This window comes from Magnolia sinica, chromosome 14 (genome assembly GCF_029962835.1).
Source record: "Magnolia sinica isolate HGM2019 chromosome 14, MsV1, whole genome shotgun sequence".
NCBI lineage: Eukaryota > Viridiplantae > Streptophyta > Magnoliopsida > Magnoliales > Magnoliaceae > Magnolia > Magnolia sinica.
In genome coordinates this window covers 74,255,861-74,268,890 of record NC_080586.1, presented here as the reverse complement: position 1 = coordinate 74,268,890, position 13,030 = coordinate 74,255,861, and the positions used below count along the sequence as shown (strand labels likewise).

General features: G+C 40.8%; 1 protein-coding gene across 1 annotated transcript in view; it reads left to right on the top strand.

The window, feature by feature from the left end:
• LOC131226203 (autophagy-related protein 9-like) overlaps positions 1-11,702 on the top strand; it is a 41,096-nt gene extending 29,394 nt beyond the window's left edge. The window contains exons 7-11 of the mRNA XM_058221968.1: positions 638-844; positions 6,952-7,029; positions 7,123-7,193; positions 7,606-7,716; positions 10,194-11,702. Coding sequence (XP_058077951.1) covers positions 638-844; positions 6,952-7,029; positions 7,123-7,193; positions 7,606-7,716; positions 10,194-11,034 — 1,308 coding nt within the window. The 3' untranslated portion in view covers positions 11,035-11,702. The remainder of the gene's footprint in view (positions 1-637; positions 845-6,951; positions 7,030-7,122; positions 7,194-7,605; positions 7,717-10,193) is intronic.
• Positions 11,703-13,030: the final 1,328 nt, after the last annotated feature.

The window sequence follows — 13,030 nt, the reverse complement described above, 5'->3', positions numbered from 1 at the left end:
CGATGCTCCAATCTCCACATATATAGCTCTTTCATTTATTTATTGGGTGATCCCTAAGCTGCACAAATTTTCTATGCAAGTGCAGCTCCACTTCGGACATGTGCTTCTGCTCCCACTTCCTATTGTTTATATTGAAACATTCCGAAACAAATGCTTCCTTGCTCTTGCACATGAATCCATTTCCACCTCTCCTGATGCTTCACGCTACTATATGCGATCTAGACCGTTGATCTGATTGGCATTGTGTGTGTGAATGTGTAGTGGAAACTCTTAAAGGTTGTCTTGAAGATCTTCCAGATTATCAAATCATACTCATAATCATTGGCCTCTTCTGTTGAATGTGGACTGTTGCTGTATATTTTGTTAACTGTCTATTTGCAGTTCAATGCTTGAAGAGTCAGGATGTTCCTGGGAAATTGTTGGGGCATCACCCGTCTGCACTGCAGCCATCAAATCAATGGTCCGGATCACTGAACCATGGGCCCAACTTGCATGGAATTGGGAGGCATCGGCAAACTTATGTTCTCCAAGGCTCAAGACCCTATAATTCCACTAGACTGTAGCTCTTTCATTTTTAGGATTGGAAAATCCACTGGTTAGGTTTTACAATACCGTAGCATCTTAATGCAATATGCAGATATTTGGTCGCAACCTCTTTTGGTATGCTGCGGTTTTTGGGACTGTGACAGCTATCAGTAGGGCTGCTGTGGCCAATGAGTTTCAGGTCCTTGATCCAGAAGGGGCAATGTCTCTCGTTGTCCAGCATACGCATTATGTGCCAAAGCGATGGCGTGGTAAAGAAAATACTGATTCAGTCCGTACAGAGTTTGAAACCTTATTTCAGGTATAACAAAAGTTCATTGCTTTCATCCGTTTCTAATGCTAAGTTTCTACTGAGTTATCTGATTCATTGTAAGCCCTTTTCTGTTAGAGAAGTGGCATGAGAGTCCTTCAGTATAGCTATTATATACCATTTTCACATGCCAATCATTTTCTCTCTTTCTTCTTGGCGAAGCCCAGGATTTACAACCTTGACTATCTGGGTTATTACACCACTTCCAGTTCTTATCAATAAAGATACCAATTCACTTGTTTTGTTTTCAACATCTGGCAACACGTAGTAGTTATTTCATGTATAAAAATAAAAACTGAATGTATTTTGATAATATGGGTACTGTGTTTGGCAGTTAAAATTAAATGATATGGCTTTGCAAGTTATCATTCATTTCCTTATCCTTGTGCTGTTTTAATTTGTCTAATCCACAATGATTACATGATGCTTTTATCTTAGTCAAATTCCATGACTTTGGTCTTCAAGCCCTTTTGGACTTCTTTAAAACCCTGACTGGAATTTGACTTGCTCCTGTCGGTGGATTGGTCCAAACAGGTGCAACTGTTTTGACCAACGATATGTTTAAATAAGATGATAGGAACAACATAGCTTAATGTCTTTGGCAGTTCATAGTGTGTTAGGTTTCTACAACATTGATTGTGGGTTCAAACCCTGCAAAATGCATTTTGGATTTTACCCACAAATAGTTGAACTGGCTGGCCGGCCCAGCCATTCAAAATGTGCAACCCGATGTGTGGGCCAGGAACAGACAGTTCGAACTATATCTTGGTGACCTGAATTGTTTACTTTGCTGGTTCTGTCCCAACTGGTCCAACTGTCTTTTCCAGTTTGGTTTTAAAGTACTGCTTTCAATCCGGTTAAACCGTCCTTATCTCTAGTTCTCAAGCATTTGAAGAGCCCAAGGAAACTCACCTCTATCACCTTTTTCCAATGCTAGTGTTGTTACCACTCCCTATGGCTCCATTTGTTTAATTGGTACCATGGTTAACCCCAGTGATTCTCTTAACACTACTATTAACCAGGCCTTAATCCTACTGGGCCTTACATGGTCAGGCCTACATTCGCACCTTTTTGGACCCTCATTGTACATTGACCCATAAATCGAATGGGCTCTATTGCATGACTTGGCACAAAATTCAGGTTGATCAACTGCCAACCGGCTCATCATGTGTATTACAGTGGCTATTCTTCCCAGTAGCAATAGCATTCCTTATTATAGTGTTACTTTGTATCTATTTTAGGTTGTTATTGTTGTAGATATTTGTAATCGAATAATGTAATTCTTTTAGGTTGTTATTGTTATTGTTATGGAACTTAGCTAAAGGACACACATGTGGTGAGAGTAGCGATCATATACCCCATTATAGTGTTACTGATTTTTTCTCTTTCAATTTTTTATTGTTTTAGTATCTTTTCTGTGCGGTTATACATGCGGATCTTAAATGTCCTACACATGTATGCATATGCCAGACTTGGGCCATTAGCTAGGTGGGCCACATCACATGTATGTGCCCTGACCCAAAGGCTGGTTGACGAACTCATCTTGTGAGGCTCTTGTGCATGTTTGGGATCTATTTTCTGAAAATTGAATCACATTGTAGAATCATAAAGGGTAAATCATATATTATAAGGTTACTATTTTTCATCAAATCATAGTAAAAAAGCTAACAAAATTTTCAAAATTATATATATATATATATATATATATATATATATTTCTGTTTCATTATATTGCATCATCTTCATCATCTTGGTCGTCTTCAACATCTTTTCTTCCAATTGATCCATGTATGCATTTTCTACATCTTCTATTTCAAAATCTTCAGTAGTGTCCTTCCTCTTCTCCATGTTGGAGGCTTTTTGGCCACGATTACATTTTCTATTTCAAAATCTTCTGTAGCCTCCTCCATTTTGGAGGATTTTTGGCTGTGAGTAAGATATTTGTATCACATCCAATACCTGAAAACTATAAGCTTGAATTGATATGATTTATTTAAAATGTAAACAGTTACTCTGTTTTTTCGGTTTGTCATTAGGCTCTTGCTGCACGCACTTGTTTTCATCTTCTTCAAACATATCATTACCAAGTATCGACCAAGTTTGGTCAGTTGGAAGAGCTGAATCGTCTTTCTGAGTAATTCACTCATCATCTGACCTGCTTCTGAAACATTCCAGATCTAGATTTTGCTTCTTCTTAATTTCTTTCTTACTCTGAATTACAGATTGTACTTGGCAAAAACAAGGGCATCAAGACTTGCTATTTTGTTACGTAAAATGCCTTGTTTGATTGTTACCTATAACTCCACGAGTTTGTTGTTTTTATATGGTTTTGCTAAGCAAACATTCATTTGGTGGGGGTAGCCATTGCATTCCCTATTATTTGTGTTACTTAATCCAACTCTTTGAGGCTTTTATTTTTATAGAGGTTTGCTAAGTGAGCATGCATGCATGTGGATCCAGCCACACATTCCAATATGGCACATTTATGTCAGATTTGAGCCCTCCATCAGGTAGGCCCTATCCTTCCTATGTGCCCTGGCCTAAGATTGGGCCTGGCCAACTTATCCGGTGAGCCATTGTATGAAAAAAAAAAATAGAGAGTTAAAAAGCTTGCAAAAGGCCACATTCAATGTGACTCTGGCCTGAATTTTGAGGTGTACTATGGCCTGACCTGATGGGCTGCTTGGGTCTTGAATGCATATACATTTGCATGTGTATCTGCATGCAGCTCAACTGGGATCTACTTGTGGCAGGGCGTACCACAACTGTAGTATTATTATGTTCATGTTGGCTTTTGCAATGATTTTTTGAGGCCAAGTGTTATAATAGTGATATTTGCATTGGGTGCGTTCTTTCATAAAACGACACATTGTTTACATGGGTCAGCTTGTCAATCTACTTGACACAAAACATTTCACGTCATGTTCCGAAAATACACAATGTCAGTCAAGGTATTCTAAATCGGTTATGTTTCGGCCATAACGGCCGATACGTAGGTCGTAACGGCCACTCCCTCTTTTTTGTGCCCGTAACGGCCATTACATTCCATAACAGCCGTTACGGTACTGTAACAACTGTTATGGGCCTAAAGAAAATAGGAAAAAAAGAAAAGAAAAAAAAAAAAGAATAAAGAATTAAAAAAAGTATACCTTTTTTTTTTTTTTTTTTTTTTCTTTTTCTTTGTTCTCTTCTTCTTCTTCTCCTCCTCCTTCTCGGACTGCTGCGGCTACGGCCCTTCTTCTTCTTCTTCTTCTTCTCTCTCTCTCTCTCTCTCTCTCTCTCTCTCTCTCGCTCTTTTTCTTTTCGGTTTCCTTCTCTCTCTCTTCTTTTTCATTTCGGTATCGGAAAAAGGAATGGACTGCATGGCTGTTTCTCTCTCTCTCTCTCTCTCTCTCTCTCTCTCTCTCTCTCTCTTATTTTCCTCTTCTTCTTCTTCTCATCTCCATTAGCCGACTAGCATCTCTGTGACTCTGTCTCTGTTAGGGTTTCAAAATCGGAGAACTATCTCTCTCTCTCTACTAGGGTTTCGAGCACAGAGCCATGCACATCTCTCCTTGCTAGGGTTTCGTGCACGGAGCCCTCGCATCTCTCTCCATTTGAAATCGCAGCGAAATCTAAGAGCCCTCGCATCTCCCTCCATTTGAAATCGTAGCGAAGTCGAAGAGCCCTCTCTCGCTCTCTTTTCATTCCAAAGGAAATCGGACTACGTACAAGTTACGCAGCACTCTTTTATCGTACCGAGTAAACTCTGTTGGGCCCATTGTGAATGTATGTGGTTTATCCACACCGTCCATCCGTTTTTCCAACTCATTTAAGGGGTTGATACCAAAATTAAAACAGATACAGAGCTCAAGTGGACGATACCACAGGAAACCGTGGGAATAATGATTTCCACCGTTGAAACCTTGCTAGGCCCCACAGTGATATTTATTTGTCATCCAACCTGTTCATAATATCACAAAAACATGGATGAAGGGCAAACACAAATATAAGCTTTATCCAAAACTTCAGTGGCCCTCAATAAATTTTCAACGGTAGAAATTCAATTCACACTATTTCCCGTGGTGCGGCCCATTTGAGATTTGGATACGCTTCATTTTTGGGCTCAAGCACTAAAATTATCTGGTAAAATGGATGGTAGGAGTGGATAAAATATCTAAATCACGTGGACCCTACAGAGTTTACTCGGTGCGCAATTAGCTTCCATTCCAAAGAGGCTACGTGAGCCACCGAGTTTTCTTTTTAATAAAAGGTCCACGTGCCGCGTGGGCCCCACCATAATGTATGTATTTTATCCATGTCGTCCATCCATTTTTCCACATCATTTTAGGTCATGATCCAAAAAATTAGTAAGATCCATATCTCAGGTGGACCACACCATAGGAAACAATGGTTATAGAATGCTCACCATTAAAATTTTCTTAGGGTCCACTGTAATGTTTATTTTCCATCTAACCTGTTAATTGGGTCACACTGACGTGGATGAAGGGAAAACGCACATATCAGCTTGATCTAAAACTTCTGCAGCCCCCAATAAATTTTTAATGGTAGACGTTTAATTATTGTTGTTTCTTATGGTGCGGTCCACTTGAGCTTTGGATTTGCCTCATTTTTTGGGCTCATGCCCTAAAATTATTTGGCAAAATGGATGGGCGGTGTGGATATAACACATTCATCAATGTGGGGCCCAAAAAACTTTGACACTCGTGTGCTACACTTCACAGTCTGAGTCCCGCCTAATTTGGGCCCTAAAAAAATTGTACACGAGACATATATTAACTTAAAATTTACCAATTAAATTATGGACTGTAGTTGCTAACTCACAATGCCAAAATCAAATTGTTTGAATAGTTTTAATTGTTAATTTGTGGACGCTTATTTTTTAAAATAGGGCCTTTTGATTTTTTTCATGATTCACTATCCAATAAATGTCCACCAATTCATAAGTTGGATAATGCCAATAAATTGCATGAATTTGAGGCTGATTTGGGGCATGGATTGGTCCTCCAAGTTAGCCCCAAATTGGCAACGCCATCTACCTGAATTTAATTTAATTTTTTTAAAGAACTATTGGGAGAAATGATATTAAATTAAGTATATAAATTAGATATTTAGAAAATTAAATATATGAATTTTGTAGTCAAATCCAGGTTATCTGGTTCATAAATTCATCAGACAGTCCGATACAACTTCTCACCAAAGAGTGGACTGTTATACCACCATAAACATGTTCCACTTTATAAATGAATGCATATTTGGAATGCTTAGAATATTCCGGATTTAATCCATAATTTTTTTGACAAAAAAAAAAATAAAAATAAATTGCATCATTACGGGCCGTTACGCCCCCGTATTGCCGTTACACCCCCGTATCCGTATCGGCATCGGAGGGCACCGTTACGCCAACCAATACCGATACGGGATACCTTGATGTCAGTTCTTTCTAACAGCCATTTATTTTCACTTAATATTCACCAGTAGTTTCAATGTGGCTAGTAGTGACTGTGATAATATCAAGTTCGTAGCTCTTGCTGGTGAAGCTAGTCCAAAATATCCATCTTAATGTCTTCAAGGAAATTTCCCTGTCCATTTTGACATAAGATAGAAACCCTACCAGAACATTTTGTAAGCAGAATAAGATCCCTTTGATGGGGTAATGTTCCTTTGTGCCAGATTTTAAGTTTCTTGTAATCCTCTTTTGTGAATTTGTCGCATCTGTTTGTTGAGGAAATTTAGGTAATGAGAATAAGAATGAGTAGTGTCCTGATGGGCCAACTTAGTAAAGGTGGATGTGGTGCAGCCCTTTGATCAATGGCCTACATTTTAGGTGGTTAAGAAAAGAAGAGGGAAATGATTAAAAATCTGGAGTGAAGGCGAAAGATTGAATGTCTAGGAACTTATAATTTGAGAGATCTTTTGGGCATCCCCAATTCACGGTCTGCCTTTTTGATTAATGACATGGATCTTGGCCCCACTTGAACTTGCACAAAGAGGTGCAGCAGGACCCTAAAATTAATGTTTCTTACAAGAACTGCAAATTGCTTGATGGATTTTAACCAGTATTATGCTTTATGACACTTCTCTGCTCAACAATGCAGTACACTGGCATGATGTTATTGGAGGAGATGGCCTCAATTTTCCTTACACCATATTTACTTCTATTCATTGTACCAAAGGTGCGAAATTTAGCTGTTGTTCATGAGCTTAATCTCATTTTTTGGGACCATTCACCTCAACTGCAGTCCTGATTCTCTTTGTTTGCTTGTCAGCACGTCGATAATATTTTGCAGTTCGTTTCAGATTTTACAGTGGGTGTTGATGGTGTTGGTGATGTTTGCAGGTAAGTAGTTCTTCCAATCCCACATGCACCGCTCCACATCCCGCTCCAAAAGCAGATCACACAAGCCAACCTGGTACATGTAGATGTGAGCTGTTCATCATGCAGGCCCTGCTGTGTAGATGACCTGGCTCAAATTCAGGCTTGCCGATTCATTTGAAGGGCCACATGTATTTAAACAATAAACATTTTGAGAAAACCGCCATTGTTCCACATTTATATGTACTGTCTGGTTGATAGGTGTACCATCCTTATTTTATGGCTAGGTCTTTATATGGTTGGGCCACCTGATGCGCAGGTGGGATTTTGTGAATGGATGTGCTTTTGGGATGGAAAGATTTAATCTTCTACTTACCTGTGAAATTTATGTTTGCTTGTCAACTCATTACATCTTTTTTTTTTCCCCTTCATACAGCTTAAGTACCTTTGACTTTGAAAGCCATGGAAATAGCAACTATGGCTCACCATACAATAGTGCACGTGTCCAAAGGAGTTCTCAAGGGAAAATGGAGAAATCATTCTTAAGGTACGAATGATAGTCATTGTTGTTGTTGTTTTTGGCATGTTTAGATTTTCTATATGAAGAATATGATGAAAAGTACTCTTTTTCATCCTGGTTTTCCTGTTATAACATATCTTTCTTGACGGGTAGCCTAGAAAACTGGTATTCAAATTTCAATAAAATTTATTATCTCAACCATAACATTGAAGCTTTTCAACTTAATAGTGTTGAAAGCAACATCGGTTGAGTATAACCACTTGGTGATATATTGAATCATGGTTTTCCTATCTCTTTACTTATATCGATTTTGTAATATGTTTTGAGCGGGTCCTTTATCCTGACCCATTTGGTCGACCACATCCTCGGGATGTGATTTACATCATGTATCCATGAGTCCATGCCCATGAGCTCTTTTTGAGAACGTTGGTTTAGACCAGCCGGTCGACGTAGTGGGGGTAAGGCTAGGTTCATCCACATCTCTATTCGTATATGCTTCTTGTTTCATAAATTCCTCTCAAAGTACGACACTATCATGTTTTTTCTTGATTGTTTATCCATGTACTCCATGATTTTTCCTTGGATTTTTAGAGTAATATTGGGACATGCTCTTGCATTTGATCCTGACATATGTGCAAGGTGTTGTGATGCAGGACAATTAAGCACTTGCTCTAAAAGCTCGAATTGTTAGACTATGGCGAATTAATCCCTTTATCTCATATCCCAGGCTCCACATCTCATGGGTTAGGACCTCGGCCGAACCCCTTTCGTGGGCCCCAAGTCACATGGGCCGCCCACCCCGAGTGTGTCCCCGCATCCCACGGGCTACCCCACTTGAGCCAGGTGTGAAATGCGTATTACTCACCCTTGGTAAGGAATCTCAAACACGAGGCCTCCCCCGTAGGCTCCAAATCGCATGGGTCACCCACCCCGAGTGTGCCCCTGCATCCAACAGGCGACCTCACTCGAGCCCAGTGTGAAAATGCCCCTGCATTAATTACCCCCGGTGAGGAGTCTCGAACACGAGACCTCCCACTCTGATACCAATTTGATGCAGGACAATTAACCACTTGCTCTAAAAGTTTGAACTGTTAGAGTATGGCGAATTAATCCCTTTATCTCATAGCCCAGGCCCCACATCTCATGGGTTAGGACCTCGGCCGAACCCCCTTCGTGGGCCCCAAGTCACATGGGCCGCCCACCCCGAGTGTGTCCCCGCATCCCACGGGCTACCCCACTTGAGCCAGGTGTGAAATGCGCATTACTCACCCCTGGTAAGGAATTTCGAACACGAGACCTCCCCCGTGGGCTCCAAATTATATGGGTCACCCACCCCGAGTGTGCTCCTGCATCCAACAGGCGACCTCACTCGAGCCCAGTGTGAAAATGCCCCTGCATTATGTTGCTTATGTAGTGTGATGTCACTGGCACTTACAAACCCACATAACTCACACACTATGTGAGCCTTTTCGGTAGCATTACGATAGTGCCCGTACTTCCAACCGAAGTCATTAAGACTTGGGTCTCAAAGAAGAAGATTTGGAAGAAGACATGATTCTTGACTTGTACAATTGTAGGGGAGAAAGAGAGAGAGTAGTTTGTACTTTAAGCCTACACTTGTAGATTCTTGAATCTTGTCTTGTAGTTTGTACTTTAAGCCTACACTTTTAGATTCTTGAATCCTGTCTTCTAGTTTGTACTTTGTACTTTAAGCCTACACTGGGGTTTGGGTGAATGGCTAGTGTTGTGGGTTTGCTCCCCACAGGCACGAGTTCAATTCCTTCTTCATGCTTTACCCGATGCACGTGTTTTGTGGGTGATTATGTGCGTCCGCAGGGAATAGTCTCGCCTTAAAAAGGGACGGGCACACCCTATCGTCATTAAAAAAAAAAAAAAAAGAAAGAAAAGAAAGAAAAAAGAAGGGAGGCTTACTCCTGCCCATCTCTCAATGAACTAGTCCTGATTCTTTGCAACTCCACTTTTTTATTGGTGGTATGGTTGGGGACTCTGGATTGTCTATCTGGAGGGCCAACCATGGGTCCACAGTAAAACTAAACTGAATGCACAACCCTAGATCTTTGTCGCCGGCAAGAAGAAAGGTTAAAATAGAATAAGACATACTGTTCACATTTCAAAGGAGAAATTCTGTTTTAATTGGATAATTGGATTCTTCAGTAGAGAATGATTTGATGATAATAATGTGAAGAAAAGTGTCAAACAACCATTTACTCCAAAAGCTTAAGCTGTGAGAGTGTGGTGTATCAATGTATATCAAGGGACTTTATCACTCCAACATCTTCAATCCTTCTGCTTTTTGCACCATGGCCCGGATTTTGAATGTGCCCCGACCTAACTCAGTCTGTTCCACTGATCAGGTGGGCCACAAATGTACATTGAATGTGGACTATTAATTATTCTTCTCTTATGTGCGCACACGCCACATTGGCACACATTAGCTTCACACTGCATTCCTTATTTGTTTTAATTTTTTCTCTCATATGCAGCTTCCAGAGCAGCTATCCTACATGGGAACCAAATGCACAGGGCAAGCAATTCATATCAACTCTCCGAAATTTCCGAGAGCGGCAGATGCAACACCATGAAACCCAACATGCATATTCGCCAACCAGGACATGGACGCTGAACCCCAATTCAAGGGGCTACACCGAAACACACGGCTTTTTGTCAAGGGACGTACACTACAATGTGGGGCCCATTCCTAGAATGGGCTATCAATTGGGTTCTCTATGGTCGATCAACGCTGATCAGAAGACCCACCCATATCTGCTCGATTGGTATTACATGTCCCACCCATCTTTTCCAGCATATGATCCAAGGGGCATCCCAACAATACCCACTGAGGCAGCCGACCTGCAAACCACCGATGTCCGGATGCCGTATGAGAATACGGAAGTCAAACCGAGATGTGAGGAAAACTGGAGTTTTCCATTGGAGGATCGGATGAATAGTCATTTTCAGGCGTCTACGTCAAGCCCTTTCGTCCAGGACAGCATGCTTCAACATCATGATTCAGGCCATGTAGGATTCTCCACTGAGAGCCGTTGGTGGGCCCGAAGTGGCCCGAAGTTGACTGGTGGGCCACAGGCCAGTTTTCTTGAGCCACCCATTTTTGACCGCCATGATTCGAATCATGATCATGACAACTACTCCGATGGAAGCAGAGAGGAGCAAGAGGGAGGCATGGAGTGGAGGAATCCTCACCGGTTTTCTTTCATGGATGACGGTGAGAAAGATTACGAAGGCTTTAATCTGCCGTTCAATGACATCTACAGTGGGCCATTAGAGAGCACTAGAACGGAGCCTGCAACAGAAGGTTATAAATAGCATCTGGCTACGTTCTTTCTGATCTTTCTATGAGGCTATCTCCATTGGGATTATGCTTGCATGGCTCACCACAGATGGGCAGAAATGCATGACTTTCCAAGGTGGGTGTTCTTGTTTTTCATTTTACAGGTAAGGAATTGTAGGGTGTTGATGCATCACAGTGTACAGTGTCCTGATGGGTCCATGGATCACTAACCTGATGGGCCCTACTATTGATGGCATGCTTCAAAAGGTCTCCCTGGATTGAAGATAAGTAATCCTGGATTAATGGCCAATGAAAAGACCTAAGAAAATAATTTTAAAAAAAAGCTGAGTATCCGGTGGCCGACAGCTTCCTGTCATGAAGGTTTTTTGGGGGGATCTTCTATCATCAGTGGGACCCATTGTGTGAATGATCTGGACATCCAACCGTGGACCCCACTTGTACAGACTGAATGCATGAGGTGACCACCATCCCGATGCATCTTTTGCCCTCTGATTCCTCTTTATGGGCGACACAAATATGGGGTATTCTTTTGTACAAAATTGCCATTTATAAGGGACGCTATCGATGCGAAATTTTAGATGAAGATAGTGGCTGATGCCATGGATTCCAGTTTTAATGTTATGACTGCCAAACATGTCCCTCATGGCCCCCCATTAATTGCAAATCATTGCTTGTAACTGTCCATTTTCATCAAGAAGTAGATATTGTTAGTCATCATATAATTTGACCCACCAGATCAAAGGCTTAGGTTCCCAGTAAGCTTCTAAAGCTTTGTTTAAGATGAGACCCTTTTGATGTACATCAAATGCTGTGTGGATTATAATGGTCTTTTTTTGTTTAAGGACTATTTAATGAGATAATGATAATAAATGCTGCTAAGAGAAGCTATTTTAAAGAGGACAGGGAGTGGCTGGCTTGCCCCACTGTGGTGTTAATGGGGAATCACCCCGACCATCTGGTGAGTCACCTTATATTAGACACGGTGCCCAAATATCAGACTCATCCGTGGTTTAGGTGGACCAGAAAATTGAAAACAATGTAGAAGGAAAGATCACCCTTTAAAGTGTTTCCCTTGATATGGCCCATTTGAATCATGTATGGCCTACATTTTGGTCGTCAGGCCTAGCTTTTGATGTGGTGTATGATGGTTGGAGTGGATTTCATATGCTCAAAATGGTTGAGCCCTATTTTTATTTTTATTTTATAAATAAATGAATAAATAATCAAGGGTGGACATCTCTTCCAACTGTTTCTATTAGTAAAGCGCACTCAAATCAAAAGTCAGGTTGATTTTTTGGCTCTAGGCCTACCATAGGATTATATATTGGATATCATGCATACATCACTGTGGGGAAAGGAAGGGAATGTTAGAAGAGGAATTGTTTCAGAGTAACTTCGAAAAAAAAAAATGTGGGTAGCTCAGGTGGGCTACAATGTAGAGTTAATATGAAATCCACTTCTACCATCAAGTGGGTCACCCTGTATTAGATCTAGTTGCCGAAAATCAGCCTATCCTTAGTTCAGGTGGACCACACGATTGGAAGAAACATGCAAGAAAATATCACCCTTCAAACTGTTTTCTGGTGTATCATACTTGAACCAATGTATGGGTATATGATGTTAGGGAATCAGGCCTAGCCCTTGGTGTGGCATCTAATGGTTGGGAGTGGATTTTACATGCTCGTCATGGTGGGCCCTGAAAAAATTAAGGGTGGATGTGTCTCCCAACTTTTTACATTGGTGTGGCTCACTTGAATCACATGTGGGCCTAAATGTTTTTACTCTAGTGGGCCTAAAGTGAGATTACAGATCTAAAGGTTGAGCCTTTAAAATTTTAAGTTGGGTGTCTTTTTAGGTACGTATCCGTTCCATAAAAGCTATACATTCCAAAGGAGTTCTTAAGTGTGGACCACAAGCTAAATCCATCATTTGATAACTTCTATATTATTAAATAAGCGTGACATCCTTACCTTTCAATAGGTTGGCTGTATCATGATCATCATCTTTTGG